Raw genomic sequence first — 21159 nt, 5'->3', positions numbered from 1 at the left:
TTTTTTTTAAAAATTAAGACATGGCAACCTAAAGCTAAGGACGCTTTATTATCTTAGGCTTATTTCTCTAGTCCAGGGGTCTCCAAACTACGGCCCGCGGGCCGGATGCGGCCCGCGATGTCCTCTCATCCGGCCCGCGGAGATCTTTTTTGTCCACGGAAAAAACGTTTGTTGGTTATGGATGAGGAACTTTGCCCAGAAAAATCAAAGACATACCTAGAAGAAACTGGCCCCCGAATTGAAATTTAATGGTAAATGTGGCCCTCGGACTGAAAAGTTTGGAGACCCCTGCTCTAGTCCATTGAGGAATGGTGGGTGTTGACATGAGCCATTATCATTATGTCGGGAGCCGTATTGACGAGAGCCAAAATAACGGGAGCCTATATGACGGGAGCCACATAGACGGGAGTCAATTTATCGAGAGTCTTAATGACCGGAGCCTTTTTGTCATGAGCCAATTTAACGGGAGCCAATTTGACGCGAGCCTAAATGACGGAAGCCCTTTTATCAGGAACTATATTGACGGGAGCCCTTTTGCTGGGAGCCCTTTTGTCTGGAGCCATTTTTGTCGTGAGCCTAATTGACTGGAGCCTAAATGACGGGAGCCTAAATTATATGAGCCAAATTGTCGGTTGTCGTAATGACGGGAGCCTAATTGTTAGAATCCTTATTGACGGGAGCCCTTTTGTCGCGAGCCTTATTGACGGTAGCCCTTTTGACTGGAGCCTAAATGACGGGATCCATTTGTCTATGAACCTTTTGACGGGGCCGATTTGACGGGGCTATTTTGACGGGGCCGTTTTGTCGGGGTTGTTTTGACGGGGCCGTTTTGTCACGGGCCGGTTTGACGCCGCACGGCCTGGAAGAAACTCCCCTTCCCCCCTACGAGTGTGACGTCATTTATGGACGACCCCTTTTTTGTTTTAAAAATGTAATGATTTATTTTTAAATAGGCTGCATTTTAATGACAAATCTAATGTCTAATTAGATTAAAAATTAGATATATCTATTTATGATCATTGGAGACGAATCTATCTTATGTAAATCATTCATTAGAAATGGGTTAAAATTGAACAACAAGATTTGCCACACAAAAAATAGTGCATTAAATGCAATGCTTCAACAATTCTACATTTACTTTATAGGCATACACTGCAAATGACTGAATAACGCAGTTGGATAACGATAACACTCAACTTCACTCAAGACATCACCTTCTTCTTGTATCGAACTGATCTCGAAACAAAGTAGACTGTGGTAGATAACGAATGCAACAAATAACAGCCCGAGCTACCCGTCACAAGTTAGCCTTGCATTTTTTTTAAACTTCTAACTTCTATTAATAGAAAAGTGAATTTGGGGAATCCCTGGATTTAAAAAAAAAATGTTTAGCTATCGCTTTATGATCATCCTCAATAAATAGTACAGATCTTGAAGGCCTACATCATAGGCTAAATAACTTAATGTCATTTTACCATCCATTGTAAAATTGTGTATTATTAGAAGTAGAATCTTGTTTTGTTGTATTTTCAGTAATTATGTAGAATTCAGTCATTATATAGACTTTAACAAAATATTTTCAGAATTAGTGCCCTGCTTAATGCTATTAATACATTATTAGCGCTGTGCTACCTTAATTTTTTTGCAGAAACACATTTACCTGGCATATACCGAGTATAGAAAAGGTAAAAGCCAATGAATGAGAAGTAGGTTGTGTTCTCTCACCGGTCTGTGTTTACCAGTTCATATCGTTCTGCAGTAGTTTGAACTCTAGTATTACAGTAAATAACGGTATAAAATGACAAAATATATTGTTATTGGAGTAGTTTTGATGTCGCTTTCATCTTGGCCATTATCAATTGCATTAAGTCAGTTGAAATGTATGCAAATCGAGCGAAATATTATAATAACAGGAGTGGGTTTATTTCTGGCAGCACTGATTGGAACCTTTTTTCTATTTAAAAAGTACTTTCAGAATGTTGATCCGATGATGTATGGTAAGTTTACCGATCTTGCTATTGAAATATTGACATTTAGTCCTGTTTGTTTCACTTCAGAATTTAAAAAAAATTAAATCATACGTCAAAATTAAAAACATTCCATAACCCACCACTACCGTACTACCAACCTTGTAAAATTTTGAGCCAAATCAAGCGTCTGTGACCTAGATTTTGCATATCATTAACACACCGGCAATCCAAAAATAGGTGTTGTGACGTCACTCATTCAATTAAAAGCCATAGTTGGATAGGCCTATTTTAGTACACAAGTAACACAAGACCTATAAAGTTCAACCCCCCCTCTCCAGCCCTACTGTTATAATGCACAACTACAGTCCACTCTGTTTATATATTATTAATATTAATATTCTCTAGATTCTAGGCTTAGTCACGACTAGTTTATATATGCCAATGGTTTTATGTGGGCTATTGACATTGTTTGTAGGTCCTATTACATAACAACATAGAAATAGGCCAAGTTAAAATAATACTTTTAATAGGCCTAATAATAGTTATTTATATTATTAACTTGGGTTGCATTTTAAAATATTAATTGAATAGTCAGAACCGGGTCCAAATAGCCACTTCCATTAGGCCCTAATATTAATTAACTCATTATGCCTTTTTACTTTCTCGTATATACGAAGTATAGAGAAAGTATTGTAATCGTGCACAAAAATCACTTAAAATTTTAACAATTTTCACCGTATTACACCTCAGTCCTTCATCACATCCGAAGTATAGAGGACTTATTTTAATCGGGCAAAAATTATCAATCCAGATTTATCAAAATTAAGAGGTTTTATGCGTAATCCAGTCTGAAAAACTGGGCTTTGCAATTCTGTCCGTATGTCTGTGTGTGTGTCCGTGTGTAAACACGATTACTTGAGTACCGTTATAGCTAGGTTGATGAAATTTCATATATAAGTATTTTATCAAAATCGTAGATCCGTATCAACTTTTGAGCGATTTCCGATAACCGGAAGTGGTACTTTTCCTACTTTGAATTTTTCAAAAGCCTATAACTTGAGTACTATTTCAGATAGATAAATGAAATTTCACATGTAAGTAAAAGATCTAATTCTCTACCTTCTGTTAAATTTTGAGTAATTTCCGTTGACCGGAAGTAGTAATTTACGCTACTTCCGATTTCTCAAAAAACTAATGTAAATTTTTAAAGTACTAATAATATTGCGCGCTATTGTGCACTTTTTTATTTGGCGTTCACTAGTTCACTTGGCGTGCAATTATTTTGTCTACGAGATTTTATTCTATTTTTAAAACTTTAAGTATTTAAAATGGATTAAAAATCATGTCAATAGCCCGAGTTCCCATCCCCTGTTGTTTTATATAAGAATATTCGAGAAAGTTTAGGGGAGATCACTCCCGGTTTATTTACTTATTCAGCCTAAATATTAATATTAGGCCTAAAATTATACAATTATCATTAGGGCCCATATTCTTTTTAGGCTATTAAAAGTAAATACTACGAGCCGACCCGCAGCGTATCATACGCCGCTATTTAGTTGTTTTATTTGCTACTTTTCAGTAATTCATAATTTGTGAATTCGACAGTACCAATGCTGCCACTGAAAATATTTGCTTTAAAACACTAACCCCCCCCCCCCCCCCCCCCCTTTCCCCCAACCCCGACCCTACCCCCCCCCCCCCCCCCCACCCCCGTGAAAGCAGCCTCCTCTTAGTTATTTCTTAGTTACCTCCTGTAAGTTTAAAATCGAACTAAATTATCTGCCCCTAATAGAAACCCTGCTCTACGGCTCTACGATTTGTAAACATTTAGCTTTGTAAACATTTAGCGTGACCACAGCTCACCAGACAATGTGGGGGTGGTAGTGATAGTGATAGAGGGAAAGAGAGGGGACTCCAAGGAGGCGCTTGCAGCTTGTTTTCTAACGGCTCCCAGAAGAGAATTATATATATAGATACTACTGCTCACTACTTTGCTTACTACTGAGTACTAGACATAAGCATTAGTTAGTAGTTATTAGATTGTGTGTAGCCTATAAATAATGTAATATGTAATGTTGTTTCTATTCTGAGTGTTAACATTTTTGTAAATTATGAATAATCTAAATGTTACATCTTAAATTCCAGTTCTAAGCCTTTTCTGCTATGATGCAGTAAGTGGCCTTGGAACAGCTCTTGAACTAGATGGGTACATTCCAACTATTAAATCAAGCAATGTATCTACTGTAGAGCCATATCTGAAAACAGCTCATGGCACAGTTATCACCTACTGGAATGGGATAGTGCACTCTATCCTTTGTTTATTTGCTATTGCTCTTTATACACGCAGGTACTTGGTCAGCCATAATATAGTTTTCATGTATCACAGGCATCTTTCTACTGCATTATAGTTATCAACTTTTGAATTATATTTTATTACTAGTGCATGCAGTTGTTATTTTTGCAGGTTGTTAAAATAAACATTTTTTGTTTCAGGGATAGTCACAGAGAAATTGTTCTGTACTGGGCAGGGTCTCTGTTGAACAGTATGCTTGTTCTGTTGCCAGGTTGCTTAACTGGTAATATTAAATTTTAAATTAAATTTGATAAAAGCACTGTTCTATAAATATACTATATTGAAGTTGTATTAAATTTTTAATTTATTGTTAAATGATTCTTTTCACTGAAATTATTTTCTTGTCTATACTATATGTTATAGGCTCCAGTACTATCAAAACTCCAACTTACTTCAATGGAATCAATTTGGTATTGCCTCTGGTTACAATCTTTTATTACATTCAAAGAAGTCCCCTTCAAGCCAGAACATTTTTGACAGTAATTATTCTTTTTTGAAACAATCAAAATTCATTTTAAGTTATTTGTATGTAGCTAGCATTTTTTATTGCAAATATAAAATGTATCATCAAGTTATAAAGCACAAATTTGGCCTAGTCTTACTATTTTACGCATGACAAAATGTAATTGAATTAAGTTTTCTCAATAAACTTTTTCAACAGTATCCATCCATTTTCAAGAGACCAGTGGATCTGTTGTTCATCATCTACTTTTTATTTGCGTCTTTTATGGCGGTGTTTAAGGGTTTGGTGAGATTGATTTTATCATCATTACACAGCAATTTTTATCTTTAAACAGAATATTTTATTTTAGACAGTACTAGCAAGGAAGGCAGACAAAACAATAGATTAACTGGATGCATCAAGCAAATAATTTGCAAATGTGTAGAAGATATATATATATATATATATATATATATATATATATATATATATATATATATATATATATATATATATAGTTCTTGTAAATAAATAATACATTATACATAACAATATGTGTTTTCTCTTTGCAAATTTAATCAAACCAATGATTGCACATACGGTTTATAAAAAAAAAATAATAATTTATTTTTTTCAGGCTGTTTTAGGTGGTAATCCTAAATGTATGACAGACTACCTCAAGGTTTATGAACCATATCTTACAGAATCATCTAATTTCCCAAAGTTTCAGGTGAAATTGTTGTAGAAAACTTTTTTACTCTTACACACAATGTAACTCAATTAAAATTAAATTCTATCAGATTTGATTACTATCAAAAGACCTATAACTTTTATACTTTGTTAATGAGTTTTTAATGTTTTAGTCCTTAATGGAAACTTGAACTTTATTTTAGGCTTTGACATATGAATACATCTTCTTGATCTACTATTTGTGCGCCATCTATGGGCTACTATATCCAGGTCAACATTGGATGGCTGATTGGTCTATTATTCATGCAGGTGGTGCAGCACAGGTATTTCTTAGCTTTCTAGTAATGCAAATAGCATTTCATTAATTTACTGTTTTTCATTTGCCAGAATTAGGGTTCGACTATTATTTCTAGCATAAAATATTGAAAAACCCACTTTTGATTTTTTAGTACCATATATGTGAGACAACCGGAGTAACATCACTGAGATATGTTATGTGACAGCGTATTTAGATTTAACAAAAAAGCAGAAATTTAATCCATAGTCACCCAACTTATAAGTTTATTCACACATACTTAATTACATTGACAGATATTGTTTGTTTTCTTTTCAAACTTCTAGGCACAGTTTAGCTATATTGCTGGTTCTCTTCATCATCGCACACCAACAGCCTTTCGTTCACCTCTAAAGGGAAATGCAGCAATAGCTTTCTGGGGAATCAACATGGCACTGTTCATAGTACCACAGCTGTTTGTATGGTGGTGTCAGCGTGACCCTGATCACTATGGGCGAACATACACTGTTGTTCTTGCTACACCCAAACCAAATAAATTAGTTCCAGCTCGCCGTCCAGTCAAATATCAATATAAAGATGACTGAAATTGGATACCAAAAAAAATAACCTTAATGAGAATGAAAGATCATATAAAGAATGACTCAGTTTTGAAGAATATTTCTGTATATACTTAAATACAGGTTAATGCAGCATACATTATGTATTTACTCAAGGTTGTTTATACCACATCTTTATCTGTCATGATGTCAGCTTAATTAATCATAGGTGCTATTGTTTTACTCTTACAACATTTATGCTCTAGCAATATTTTTGGGTGCAAATTTAACTTCTTATAGTGTGGAAGTGCATCATAAATGCAATACATCTAATGGGTGAAATTTTTTTATTTCATTGTCTTAACTTGTATAATTTTCTTATATTTACATTACTATTTATTATGGTGTTGGAGTATGTTATACAGTCTTTTTTCTTTTTCATCAGACAAGAGTTGGAACTCTATTTTTATGTTATTACTCTGAATCATTATTTTCATTTATAGAGAACTATAATTTAGTGATTTACATAACAATGCTTTTCCATTTTGAAAATTTACTGTCTGAAAATGTAAGTAAATACACAAGAATCTTAATTAAAGTTCCATTCTGTCTGTGCATACTTACTTGGCAGCATTTAATTAAATGCATTTCCACTTATATTTTTTTGTAAATCTGTTCTTGCCATAACCATGTATCAATATTGTTCTCTCTTGAACATTTTACACTGCTAGCCTGGTCACATTTTACAGTGTCCATTTATTTCCCACTATATATTTTTTATATTCAACTGTACTTACCTTTTTTTTATGCATGAGATAGTGTCTTAAGTAAATATTGTTATACAAGCTTTCTGTGTATGTAGTTTAAATTAGAAAGTAGCTACAATTTATATATTTAACGTAAAAAAAAAGAGCTAAAATGAATAGAAAAAATGAGAACAAAATGCATTATAGTTTATATTTGCATTTTATTTAGTTGTAAATACTAATCAAAAGATAGTTCAGCCTATTACCTTGATCAAAAGTAAAACATATCTAATTGCATTTTGTTTAAATAACTTACAAATTTCAAAGTGTGTTAAAATTCTCAAAAACACATTAGGCCTACAATCTGGTTTTCTTTTTAAGTAGAGAAATAGACGTGTAGAAAATAACTGACCTACAGGTTTTTGGAATCCTGCTTAGGTTTGATTAAAACATCAAAATACCACCATATAACTTTTTTTGTTTTGCCTATGGTTGTTGAAGAATTACATAGTTTACATGCATTTTTAATGGAAAAAAATTAAAATCTTTGAAACCCTAAAATATTTTTGATACTACTAAAATGAATTTGAGAAGAAATGAACATTTTAGAACTTTCCTAACACACAGATTTTAAAGGGTTTTTTTATGTAGCATAACCATGGTAAAAATTCAATTTAAAAAAAAAAAACTATAACTTAGAACAATTATGGTTTTAACCACAGTTTTACATAGTTTTAGTGTAGATATTGTATAAAAATAGTTATGGTTTACACATGCAATCAATAAAGATGTTTTTAAGTAGTAACATTTGGTTTAGGAATGGAAAATTTTAAAAACAGTTTTAAATAACAAATAGTTTAATAAAAAGTGGTAATCAGGAAAAAAGTAATAAATGCACATTTATTAATTGTTGATTATTTTAATAAAACTAACAATCTGTAAAAATTAACACTGAGTTGACAGTAACATTTCAGTCAGTCTTTTATTAAATCTTAGATAGAAAGCTATTCCTCAGAGATTAAAAAAATCAACTTAGCACTGAAAGAAGTAAGTAACAAATTTTGCACATTTAAAATCTAAAATAACATACCAGTAACCATTAAATGCGTGAGAAAAATTAGCATATGTATTTTACTAAGCCATTTACAAACATTTAAAAAGAAATGCGTAAGCTTTTCTCGTGATGTTAGTTCACGGAAAATTGTATATAAATATATCAACAAAAGGATCATGAGCTCAAACACAAATTAATGGAAGTATTGGTGATCAATGAATGACACTAGATGACTAGTACATATTGGTCAAAGATGTTTTAAATCTGTATTTTTTTTTAAATCTGAGAACCAAGAAGTGACATGAATTGAGGCTGCTTCAAGAGACAGGTTTAATCTGTACACAAAGTCCTAATACTGTCTTGTAAATGAAACAAGGGCTAAGTAAAGAAATGAATGACAAGTGTTTTGGCTGATTTGGCACAAATTTACATTAGCTTTTGTATTTTCTAACAATGAAGTAAAAAAAGAATCATTACATTTTTAAAAAATTGCCTAAATATAAAACATGCAAAAAATACAAGACTAATTTTAAAAAGACACTTAATAATTGTAAGGCAACAAAATAAAAATAGAATTGCAAGATAATAGATTCAGCAGATACAAAAATAATTAACTCTGACAAAACAAATATACAAATTAATTAAGACCATTTGCACTCAACTGGGTGAAGAAGTGTTATGTGCTCGGTGCCCTTCAAAGGCACTCTGTGATGGGTGTAGTAGTCTATCATATCTGGAATGGAACAAAACTCTTTGCTGTTTTTGCCCAATATGTAACGAATTTCTCCACTTTCTAATACCATTTGTTCAATTTGAACATGAATATACTGTTTTGAGCTCCTGAAAAAAGAAATTAACGCCATAATAGACAACAAACGTTAAAATAGAATCTCCATATTTGCAATACTAAATTTGTTAAAAGATGCACTTACTTTATTGAGAGAGAATAGGATTTTCTATCTGAACTGTGCCTAACAATGTAGCTCCCTTCTTTACAAACACACAGCATTTTCTCAGCATCTTCCCTGCTTATGTTTCCATGGAACCAGCTATTAGAAAATTAAATTTTATTTTTTTATTTATACACTTTCAGTGAACAGTGTAAAAAAAAGTAAAAAAAAAAATTATTTTTTTTAATTCAAAAAGCATTAACAATTAATGAGTTAAAAAGATAAAACTTTACTTTTGATTTGACAATGGAATCGAAGGGTTGATGCGCTGCCCAATGTTGCAACCTCTGCTTTTTGGTTTGACTTTGGAATCATCAACACTGCGGTATTCTTAAAGAAAATATGAATTTTTTTTAAGGTAAGCAATGTAATCTACATTTAATGAACTATAAGGTCCACAGGTTTTTTAGATGTTACCTGTTTTACCTCTTAAATAAGGGACTTAGCTCCTTTCAAGATCACACAGTGCAAAAGTATGATGACAAAATAAAAAACTATTAAATACAACTCTCTGGATTCACTTAAAATGAAGTAAGACGTATAAAATATGCAGGTTGAAAAATATTAAACTAAGATTATAATTGTGGCTCTTTCTTTAAGCATTAGTATATATTTTACAAGCTAAGTGTAGTGTTCCAGAAAAGAAAGCACTGAATGGGAATCTAAATTCTTTATTTTTTTTAAAATTGACCAAAATTTAAGGATACTTACTTCCCCTGACAACGGCAGACTTTAAATCACTACCATCAAATGCATCTGAGCTTGACCGCTGCCTCGGCAACCTTTCTGGTTCACTTGGCTTTTCTACATTCCCAGATTGAAGTTGAAACTTGGCCTGTAAGTTTTTTTGTTGCTTGGTTGAGTCCCATGGTTCTTCATATGTAGCAGATGCTTGCAGCTGCATAGCTCTGGAAAAAAAAAATCACATAAATATTGCCAATAACTTCAGGCAAAGCAGGACCTCTAATAAACTCTTGCAAAAAACACTGTTGATAGAGATTATCTAGTCACAGTACCTATATACAGATTTTCCACTGTCTCTTCTATATATTAACACTTTTTCACATTTTTCTTCACGACGAACAAGGGTAAATGTTAATTTCTCAAAATGACTACCTTATTTTTTGCTCCAGTAAACTATTTTTAAGATCCCATGCATCTTCATATGTATTTGTTGGTAATGGTTTTAAGGGTACATCTAGGTCTTTAGATGGTTCTATCTGTTATCAGATTGAAATAAATATGATTGTACAATTAACTGTCATGTGTGAATTTTAAATATGGCACTTGACCTGAAATTTTAATAAAGTAATCAAATATACTTGTTAATGTACTTAAATGTAGAATTCTTATCTTCTCAAGTAAAGTTAAGTTAATATTCTCCTTGAGGCTAAAATGAAATACATGCATATTAAATAGCAATACTAGTTTTGAGGATTAATACTTTTGCAAGGCAAAAACCTTACCTTTTGCGCTGGTAAAAGATCAGAAGCTTCAAAGAAGACATCTGCTTCAGATGTCTGAGATAAGCTTCTGGTGTTCATCAAATTCAACTCCATTTTATTTTGTTGAGTAGGGTACTCAGGAGCATCCTCATACAAAGAAGCTGTTTTCTTAAGCACTGGGCTTGAATCTGATTTCTTTCTTAACTCTTTATCTTTTTTCTCTTGTTCTTGTCTAAGTCTTTTCATCTTTAAGTCCCATGGCTCTTCATATGTTGCTTCAGTCCCAGGCGAAGGGGTTGCAGACTTATTGTAACCAAAGTCTTTTTGTGGTTGAGCCATGTCTGCAGGCCTTGAAATAGTTTTTAATGGACTGGCTGATGGTTTGCTGGAATAAACTGGAGTAGGTGTTACTGGAACTTTCTTGCTGTTGGCTGTAATACTGGAAGGGCTCTCATTATGAACACTGGAAAATGAACTTTTAAGCTGCGAAGATTCTGGATAAGTTGAACGGATTGAAGATGCTACTTCATATTCTATTTCAACAACTTTTTTGCTGACCCTTTTTGTATTTGTTTGTTCAGGGGTTTCTTTTTGAATACTTTGGTCAGAACTAGGGGATACGTCATTTTTTTTCTTGGCCATTTCATTCTTTGTGAATGAAGAAGATTCTAATGGCACTTTAGCAGCTCGTGGTTTGGGTGATGGTTTTGGTGGCATTGGTCCTTCACTTTCTCCTGGAATAGGTTTTGCTAGTTCATAGCCATCACCAAGATCCTTTTCGTTTGGTGGTGTATAAGATTTGAGTGGTTTAATCTTTTTAAAAGCATCTGAAACAATTCAAAATTTTAAAAAATCAGATGTTACACAACAAATTGGTTAAAAAGGTAAAACAATGTAACAAACTGTAATTGAAAACTTGAATGACAGTGTTTCTAAATGAAATTTGGAAATCATTTCAGCCATTTAACTTCCTCAAATTTTGAATTTTAAAAAAATGCTACAAAAAATACTACTTTATACTTCCTTTGATAATAGAGATTTTGTAATATAAGACAATTAAACAGTTTAAGACAGAACTGCATTCATCCAAACCTTGAGGTTGTGCATATCTATTATCTGGATCAGAACTGTCATCATCTTCTCCAACACCTAGTTTTTTAAATGGTGGTTGTGCATCAATAGGTACACTATAGTCACTTAAAGTTACCTGCAAAAGTTACATTTATTAAATTTAAAAAAAAAATAAAGCAATAGATGATTAAAAACATCAATTTACTTGAAATTCCTATAGAGAGTGAAAAATGTGTAATAAATAGGAATAGGAAAACAAATAATAATGAAATTATAATAATACTATACATAGTCCACACAATTTGAAAGAAACAAAATATTAGAATAATAAAATTGAAGTAACAAACATACAAACAGTAAATACTATTTAGTAAGTAACTTGCATACAGAAAAAAAATACCTGTAAGTGTATGTAATGTAATTAAAAGCAAAATTTCAAAAATAAAGGTTGGCAGAAAGAAAATGTATGTACAGCTTACAGTTTTTAAAACTTTGGTAGGAATAGCTCTAGAATATTCATCATGTCGATATTTTTGGCGAAATTCCTTTTTTTGGTTAGAGCTCATCTTTCAAATTCTCAAATTATTAAGACTACCATTTTGTCCAATTTCAACATCATAAAGAAGTAATATTTCTTTTCTGAAGCTGAAATAAAAAATGTGCAAATTTTTTGATAAACCAGGGATAGAGAAATATATACTAGATCTACTATTGGTTTTTGTTGATACATGTTGAACTCAAATTGTGTGTGGCTTGAATTAGGCCTAATTTTAAAAATTGTCTTCATGATAATGATGCGCCCCGCCCCCCATAAAAACAAGCTTTTTTTTTCATTTTTGCAAAGTTTTAAAAAACATATGAAAGATTGAAGAAAAATGTGTAGAAAATAATAACTTGGATAAGACAATAGCCAATAAAGCCGTGCCTATATCATTAACAATGTATTTAAATGTGGGAAAATCAAAAGTTTACACCCCTTTGAGCTTAATCCGACAATGTGGCAATTTTGGACTTTGGTATGAAATGAAACTGAGACTGGCGGTTATACCATGTGTCTGATAATGCCACAATGGGGGTGGTGGTGTTAGGGGTTGGGGAAAGAGGGGGTTATCGTCCTTAACGAGCTACTGATAGTGTTTTAAAGCAAATATATTCAGTGGCAGACTACCAGTTATTTATTAACACCCAATTTAAAAAAAAAAATTCAATTAATAATTTCATTTATTGTGGCTGGAATTATCAATCATAATGCCAGCCACAATAAATTAAATTATTAATTAAGATGATTATGAGACAATGGTATAACAAAAATAATAGGCCTATAATTATAATAGTCCTACTAATAGCCTATACATAATATTAATAATATAGGCCTATAATATATACTAAGATTACTCCACAAGTCTATATGCATGTAGATCTAGATCTATGTAGCAATAAAATGAGGTGTAGAGTGTAGACCTAACTATAGTTAACTAATAACTATAGATCTAGTATAGTCTGTATTAGTAATATATATAATTTATATATATAATAATATATATATATATTAGCCCTAACTAAGGCCTAACTAAACATTAAACATTTAACTTATCAAACTTAGTTATTAGTTAAATTAAAATGACGGCTCACTTAAATAAACACATGCACATGCCAGCCTAAATGAATCAGGAGTGAGCAATAGTCAGAGAGTAGCGCACCCCATTGGACAGAGACGAGCAGTGAGTGAGCAATCCACAAGACAAGAAGTCTTGAAGAAGAAAGTCACAAGTTTGAGCTGAGTTGTGTTACAGTTACAAGTTACTATTAAATTAAAAATCAAATAGAATCCTACTCTTACTAGTCTAGCAGTGGCTCTTCAAAAATAAATAGGCCTATTTCTAATACACTTGTATTCAAATTCTCCGAATAAAACTTACTAGATCTAGATTTAGCAGCGATTTTTAGTAGTGTGTAATAAGAGACAAGGATGTGCTAATAACATTTTTCTGCTCTAAGTCTAACTTTAGCCTAGAATAGAGATCTTTTTTTTTCTTCCGTGTTGAGCGTAACTCTTCATAGTTGAAGGTTTAAAATGCTTTTACAATTTACAATAGGCCTAACCAGCTGCTTGCATAGTCTAGCTAGAGTCTAGATGTAGATTTAGTAATAAATAGTAGGCTAAATAAACTGCGTTTCTATAGGCGTTGACACTTTCCTACTGCTACGTAACATAATTTTACCATCTCGTCTATTCCTTTTAATAGGCCCAGACCCACATGGACTATAGTATATAGGCCTACTGCTACATAACCTAGTCGGCAGTCTGCCTACGTCTACATCTTTATAACTTAAAATACTAATACATTCAGACAAACGGATATTGCCGCTGAAGTGTTCCCTAACCTATTAATAGTTAGCTTAAGTTAAATTGATACTTTTTTAAAGTGAAATATAAAGACCGACGTCAACTAAGCACATCTTCATTTCTTATTTGACAACCTTAAAGCTCACTGTCTAAAAATAATCTTCAAAACTTAGGGCCTAATTTAATTTCAAAAATTAAACTAGAAATAAATTATGTAAGGGATCAGCCATAAATGACGACGTACATCTCCCCCCCCCCACCATGATGACAAAAATTCATCCTCTAATTATCAAGCTTTCATTTAGCTCACAACGTCTGTGGGTTTGTGGCAAATCTTGTAATTCAATTTTGCCGCACTTCTAATGCAGCGATTTCGTTCAAACCTTCCAGATACGTTCCACTTCGATGACAATACAAATCTATTTTTTTAAAAATTCATTAGATGTTTAATTAGTCATTAAATAATAATTAAAAGATTTCGAAAACCAAGGGGAGATAACAAAATAAACCACTCGATAGATTTCAATAACAGAAGGGGAAATAACTAGGTAGACGCAATCACCTTAACAGTCTGGTTAGTTTTGGTTCACGAGAAAGTTTAAAAAACTAATTTAACCTTTACAGCAGCAAGCTTTTAAATTAAACTAATTTACTTTCTTTAATAAAAACTTTTGTTGCTAAAATAAGTAAAAGATCCCATGAGCGACCAAGGCTTTTATTAAAGAAAGTAAATTAAATTTTAATTTCAGTGCATTTAAAAGCTATAAAGATTTCTTATAGTTGTGTTATTTTAAGATAATTTTTCCCCTCAAATTTACTATATTTGCTGAGCCCAGCCAAGACTCAAGGTTAAGCTTATTTAATTGATAATTTTAAAAAAATTGCAAGCGACATTTACATAGTCTTTATGGACAACCCCTATCACATAGGCCTACTGTTGTCATACTATTTGCTGAAACTAACATGTCATACGGGGCTGACATAAGATCATTTAGCTTCAACTGCACTTTTATTTAGGTCTTGGGAAAGCTCAAAATCCAATGTTTTTGCCAACATTTGCCTTTTTGTCAAAAATATTTTAATTTTTGCAAAAAAAAAAACAACAAAAAAACAACATAACAGCAGTTATATTTTACCAATCATGTCCTTACAATTCATAGAAATATAGGCAGTAATAATTAGGGCCAGGCCAAGTTTAGAACATGTTTTGAGATTTATTTTGGTAATGATTCTTGAGCTTATGTTACGTTATGAACACGTCAGCGCAGTTCTTAAAAAAAAATTTGAAGGCATATTCATAAATAAACCTACTTAGAAATGGGCTTAACAATCCTAAAGTGTAACTAACTCATCGGTACACAAAGAAAAAAATTTATTATCCAGGAACTCATCTCAATTTCAGGAGATGAGATCAGTAAGTTATTCTTTTAAACCTAATAGTCCATGTGGCTGATGAAGTCTGAGTTAACGTTTCTCTGTGAGCTCAGCATATGAAGAGATAGTCTGGTCAGCAGCACTATGCCCAGCTGCCTTATGCAAGTCAGCTAACCATTAAAGCTGGATGAACTCAGGGATGTCCTTCAGCCTTAAGCCTGGAATCTAAACTCAAGCTGGATTAGCAGAAGGCCACTCTGCCATAAGACCACTGCTTATAGTAAGTTAATAAACAACAATCAGTGGCTATATTCCAGCAGCCAAAAGTTTTGTTTGCAATTATAGTAGAGAAAAGAAAATTTATCTCTCTCTTTAATTTTATACAAACTACATTAAATCATCACAAAAAGTAAAAAAGGAAATTATTTTTCAGTAAATAAAAAAATTTAAAAACACTAATACGGTCTTGTTTATTTTATTAATCACATAAGGTTTAAAAAAAAAGTCAATTAAACGCAGTAAACAAACATTGAAAAACAAACATTGGAAGTGTGAGCCAATCAACAAAAGATTTTTGCCTGGTATTACAAGTAATGACAGTGGCATTTCACTTTAATTAAAAAAAACCCATTTGCTAATCATTTATTCTGAAATAACAAATACTCACTTCAAAAAGGCATTGACAACATGCAAATCAACTGAGATTATTATTCACTTAGACAATAAAAAAAAACAGCATTTATTCTGTGGCATCTTTCTTTTCTACTGAGTATGGTGAGTCCACTGGTATAACACCACTGTCCACAATGACAACATCTTTGTTTGGTTTATCTCTTGAATCAGTTGGTGTCTTTTCTATTTTTCTTACAACATCCTGTTTTAAATATATACTTCAATTATAATCATGTCAAAAAATGAAAAAAAAAAAAAACATCCCTTTCCTCTTATCCTAATGTTTTTAGTTATAAAATCACTTAATCAACTTAATGCTTATTATTACTTCACTGAACACTCTAGCAAATGAACACAACTTGATTTCATTAAATTACTGTATTTATTTAAAAATGTAATATTTATATATCCCAAATAATCAAAAATTAATTAACTAATTAGATTAACTGATTATTTTTATAATAAAATAACTATGTGTTGTCTTTCACTGATTAGAATTCGATAGAGTAACTTAGAACTAGTTTGCTTCGATAAAAATAAAGTTAAAATGCTCAATTTACCATGCCCTTGACAACCTTTCCAAAGACAACATGGCGACCATCAAGCCATTCTGTTTTTTTAACAGTGATAAAAAACTGTGAGCCATTCGTATCTTTCCCAGCATTAGCCATTGACAACCAACCAGCTCCATAATGCTTGAGCTTAAAATTTTCATCCTTGAAGCGATCACCATAGATACTTCTACCTGTTATAGATTTTAAATACTAGTTATTATTTTTTATCTGGTTACATTTTCAAATATATTAACCTTCTTTTCAGCCTAAGTCATAAAATAAATAAAGTCGCAATAAAAGAAGAGGATTGTTTTTGTGTGTAATGCTCACTAACCTCCTGTTCCATCACCCCTTGTGAAATCTCCACCTTGAATCATAAAATCCTTTATCACACGGTGAAATTTGCTTCCTTTATAAGTTAGTTTTACTCCTTTATCCTGTAAAATAAAAAAAGTTAAAGCACATACTTATATCTATGTCTATCTATCTACCTCTCTCTCTCTTTCTATACATACATACAGTCACAAGTCCAGGAAATATTTTAAGTTTAATAGCCATTAGTGACAATCTGTATTGTTTAAATTAAAAACCAAATGTTAACCAAAACATAAGAGCTGATATTATTAAATTTAAAAATACATTTATCATAAAAGATACAAAATAATTCTGACCTCAGTATCACCTATGGCTAATGTCTTGAAGTTCTTTACTGTTTCAGGAACTGTTTTACCAAAAAGACCAATTTCAATTCTTCCGGCTTTCTCTCCGCCAATTTCAATGTCAAAGAATACCTATAAGAATTTTTAAATAAAGATTTATTGGGGACCTTGACTTAAACCTACCTGAACCTCATTTTACTGAGCATAAAATTATGTTTATAATCTATTACTTTGAGTTTAGTCTTAAGTGTACTTATTTTCTAATGAAAATGGGTATAGTTTAAAAGCAATCCATACTGAAACATACACACTTAAATTGTTACTGTTAGTATAAACAGATTAATAATACAATCTTACTCTAATTTCAGATTTAAATATGAAATGAATTATGGGCCTATTTAATAATGTGCTCCATCTAGAAACCTAATACAGAGACTAGTTAATACCTTTTCCATTATGATCTACGGCTAAGCTTATGTTAAATTTATAAAACTTAGTTATATAAATTTAACATATAATCAATTTATCAATTAGAAGAGTGGCTGTCCCCAGCTAACGAGAATTATCTGCCTGAGGATTTGAACTCGAGACTTTTCGGTTTAGCAACCATGAGCTTTACCAACCTCGACCACGCCGACTCCTAATGCATATTTAAATTAAATACTTTTTGCTAGTATTTTTGTGAAGCCTAATTTCTACAAATTTCAATTATTATTTTTGTAAATAGCCTTGGTCTAGCTTGCCTAGATTAGTTAGATCTAGACAACATGATGATAAAAAAAATTTGCTTAGTCCTAACTATTAGGCCCTACTAATTATAGCATAATTTATTCGCCACTTGTTCGCATTCAGTTGAGCGTATTTTCTTGAAACACAACATTTTCACTGGTATTGGTCAAATAAGGACATCGCATATTGATTTTAGTATTTCACTTGCATGGTGTTACGACCAACTGGGGTTTGACTATGGCTGACCTGTAGGTTGGGCTAGTGACTGTACTCTCATTCATCAGCCTTGCCATGGCTAGAAGCTGTCCAGTGTTGGCCGTGAGAAACCTGAGGTCTGGCCAAGCAGATAGCTGGTGTGAGGCTGAGTATAGTGACGGTTAGTAGTTTACGACTTAAACACTCATGGACTGGCCAATACTGACAGTGGGAAGCTTGGGGGCTGGCCTATTAAGATTTGACAGTAGTGATGGTGTATAATTACCCCTGTGTAGGCTAGGATTGACAGTTAGGGACAAGTAGGGTAGTCAGACTAAGGGCATTTTTTTTCTCATTGAAGATAGCTGTATTTTTCTAATTGTGTTTCACGTGGTGGCGGGTTAACATTAATTTATTCTTATTGTGCCGTTAAAATAAATAGTAGAAGTTGTGACTAATTGTGTTAATTCATTATTAGTTCTTGTTCAATACTGTTCATGATTCCCACCCAGTTCGAAAGGATTAGAGAAGGGGGTCATAACAATCATAATATTAACTTATGACCCCAAAAGTGATGTCACCACAATTTCAAAACCAATTAGTTAATTAGTAAATAATTAGTAGTTGTGTTTATAATAAAATACGCTCAACTGGCGGTGAATGTGAAGCGGGGAATAAAATACGCTAAAATGGAGTTTTACCAGGCTTTGCAGCTACTAGATTTCTAGAAAGTAGACTAGATCTAGTACTAAGTTAGTAAGTACTGTAAGTACTCTAGTCTAGTAGATCTAGATTCTAGATCTAGATCTAGGATTCTAGATCTAGTAGGCAGATAAGAATCTATTAGATAAACTTTCAGTGCTTAACTCTCGCCCGGTTTAGTCTAGATTCTAGATCTAGATTTTGCAAGCAATTGTAATAGACAGTAGTCTAGATATCTACTAAACTAATAGTAACTGTAATGACTAATAAAATGTAATGTAACAGTACAGTAACAGTAACAAATTAGTAACAATGCCATTGCCATCCCATTTCACGCATTTGTTTAAAGTTTAACTTTTTTTCTTTGTGGAAAAAAAAATTGAAGATAAACAAACCACATCTGTAACTTTAGGCCCTTTGTCGCTTGAAACAAGAGTTGTCACAGCAAATACAATAACACATGTTGTAATTAAGCCCATGGTGACTGTTATTGCCAAAGCACGGCAATTTCTTGAATGAAACCGCGTTTCTATTGTTGTTGAAAATCGAAACAAGCAAAATTTAACTTAACCGGTCTAGCTAGGGCCTAAGACTTGGACTCTTTTTATTGGACAAAACTTATTTCCGGAAGTAAAACGTGTAGCCCTAAGACTAAGAGTTCCTAAGGTCACGAGATCGTTTGCGATACCAACAGATTGTATTACTGAGCATTTATTTTATTTAGGCCTTGGTGATGTGTCAAATAATTAGAGACAATATTACTAAATTGTATCTGAGTGTTATGAGCAGCGACAGGAAAGGGCAAATTATAAGAACGATCAAGGGCGGCCCTCGATTGCCTTAATAATAATTAATAGGTAATAATAGCCTTTTAATAGGATCTAGTCATAAACAACAAAAATTATCAGCTCCTATCCCTCCCCTCTGTTTTCATCAGTGTAGTGTTGTAAATAAAATGCACAATAAATAAGGCGGCCATTGCTTGATATCAAGCTATTAATTTTTTACCTTTTTTTTTGTTCATAGGCGTATCCAGAAAAGGGGCTGGGAATCAGAATCACCCCTACGGAGTCAACATGGTTTGACAAGATGGGTTCTATCATAAGTGTTGAAAGGATAGAAGTGACGTTTCCACCCCCATCCCCCCCGATCTCGCCATCATTGGGACCGAAAAAAAAAATTACAAAAATTAAATAATTTTTTTTAGAATAAATGTTATTAAAGCTGCAAATGCAGAGAACCTGCAAAATATTTTTTTGCGTAAGCTAAGGCTACATCTATATACTACTAAAAGTCAAGTTTGTTTACATGTTTGAATATTTATTTTTTTGTTTTTTTGTTTGTTTGTTTGTTTGCCTGATCGACTATTGCGATATGTTCGACTCTATCTGTAGAGCTGTAAAATAGTATGTAGGTAGAGAATAATTTTTTAATGCAGACAGACTGTTAATCACAAATTTATTTAAAGACTATAATTAATTTATTGATTTATTCATAGTTAAATTAACCGTATTTTTTTTTAAATGTTAATACTTTGAATAAACTTTGTGGGGATAGTGACGTCCCTTGATGTGTTTACTTTTTGGTTCAATAAAAATGGCGGACTCCATCATAGACTTTGTGGCCCATTCAAAAGTTTAACGCGTTACAAAGCTAATTTTCTGCCGGCTATAACTTAAACAATACGTCCGTTTGCTGTATTTATTACGTTCCAACACTTATATCAATTTTAAATTGTCTTTTTTCATTTAGTTTTACAATAAATTTCTCTAGATCTAAAGATCAGCTGTCGAAGGAAAGTTATTTATAGATCTATCATCTAGATCTAGATCTAGAATCTAGGTCAAATCAAATCTAATTTTCTGTCGGTCATAACTTTAACAATACGTCCGTTTGCTGTATTTATTACGTTCCAACACTTATATCAATTTTCAACTGTCTTTTTTCATTTAGTTTTACAATAAATTTCTCTAGATCTACAATCTGTCCAAGAAAGTTATTTATTTATAGATCTAGATCTAGAATCTAAATCTAGGTCAAATCAAAAATTTATTAGTTATAGATCTTAATACAAACCAAAAAAGAAACGAGACTTAAGCAAACCAGTCGTAGATCTAGAATATAGATAATTCTATCTAGATTTAGATAATAATGAGTTTCTATATACTAAAATATTTTAGACCTTTATTATTTTGTATAAACCTTTGTTTCGACTATGCAAATTTTGAAGTGCAGGCTCCAGGGCGTATTTGCGCAGCTTAAGATTCATACGCTGCTTCTATACCGGAATTTTGCTAAATTATAAACGTAAATTCTAAATATAGCTCAGTCGTAGATCTAAAATATAGATAATTCTATCTAGATTTAGATAATAA

The 21159-nt window shown here is 32.3% G+C and overlaps 3 protein-coding genes across 5 annotated transcripts; 1 reads left to right on the top strand and 2 right to left on the bottom strand.

Annotated features, from left to right (window-relative positions):
• The first annotated feature begins 1188 nt into the window (after nucleotides 1-1188).
• Nucleotides 1189-7244, top strand: LOC131937727 (transmembrane 6 superfamily member 1-like). Its single transcript, XM_059295336.1, has 9 exons — nucleotides 1189-1303; nucleotides 1649-1997; nucleotides 4116-4317; nucleotides 4464-4546; nucleotides 4687-4802; nucleotides 4985-5071; nucleotides 5403-5495; nucleotides 5659-5778; nucleotides 6077-7244. The coding sequence occupies exons 2-9, from the start codon at nucleotides 1799-1801 to the stop codon at nucleotides 6332-6334; spliced, it is 1158 nt and encodes a 385-aa protein (XP_059151319.1). The 5' UTR covers nucleotides 1189-1303; nucleotides 1649-1798; the 3' UTR covers nucleotides 6335-7244.
• Nucleotides 7234-13624, bottom strand: LOC131937726 (SH2 domain-containing adapter protein E). 3 transcript variants are annotated; one of them, XM_059295334.1, is made up of 9 exons: nucleotides 13393-13624; nucleotides 12032-12197; nucleotides 11574-11688; nucleotides 10503-11308; nucleotides 10153-10256; nucleotides 9748-9944; nucleotides 9270-9366; nucleotides 9019-9135; nucleotides 7234-8926 (listed from the first exon to the last, which is right to left on the bottom strand). In XM_059295334.1, exons 2-9 carry the CDS (start codon nucleotides 12116-12118, stop codon nucleotides 8728-8730), a joined length of 1722 nt encoding a protein of 573 aa, XP_059151317.1. In that variant the 5' UTR covers nucleotides 12119-12197; nucleotides 13393-13624; the 3' UTR covers nucleotides 7234-8727. The 3 variants fall into 3 exon arrangements, with proteins under 3 accessions (XP_059151317.1, XP_059151315.1, XP_059151318.1); XM_059295332.1 differs by having other exon boundaries at nucleotides 13472-13624; XM_059295335.1 differs by lacking the exon at nucleotides 13393-13624 and adding an exon at nucleotides 13185-13290.
• Nucleotides 13625-15734: 2110 nt separating this feature from the next.
• Nucleotides 15735-19400, bottom strand: LOC131937731 (peptidyl-prolyl cis-trans isomerase B). Its single transcript, XM_059295343.1, has 5 exons — nucleotides 19180-19400; nucleotides 17171-17290; nucleotides 16834-16936; nucleotides 16506-16690; nucleotides 15735-16147 (listed from the first exon to the last, which is right to left on the bottom strand). The coding sequence occupies exons 1-5, from the start codon at nucleotides 19261-19263 to the stop codon at nucleotides 16013-16015; spliced, it is 627 nt and encodes a 208-aa protein (XP_059151326.1). The 5' UTR covers nucleotides 19264-19400; the 3' UTR covers nucleotides 15735-16012.
• Between the last annotated feature and the right edge of the window lie 1759 nt (nucleotides 19401-21159).

The sequence above is a fragment of the Physella acuta genome, unplaced genomic scaffold (genome assembly GCF_028476545.2).
Source record: "Physella acuta isolate Inbredline_101_S28 unplaced genomic scaffold, ASM2847654v3 ptg000220l, whole genome shotgun sequence".
NCBI classification, from domain to species: domain Eukaryota; kingdom Metazoa; phylum Mollusca; class Gastropoda; family Physidae; genus Physella; species Physella acuta.
This window is presented reverse-complemented; position numbering and strand designations above follow the sequence as displayed.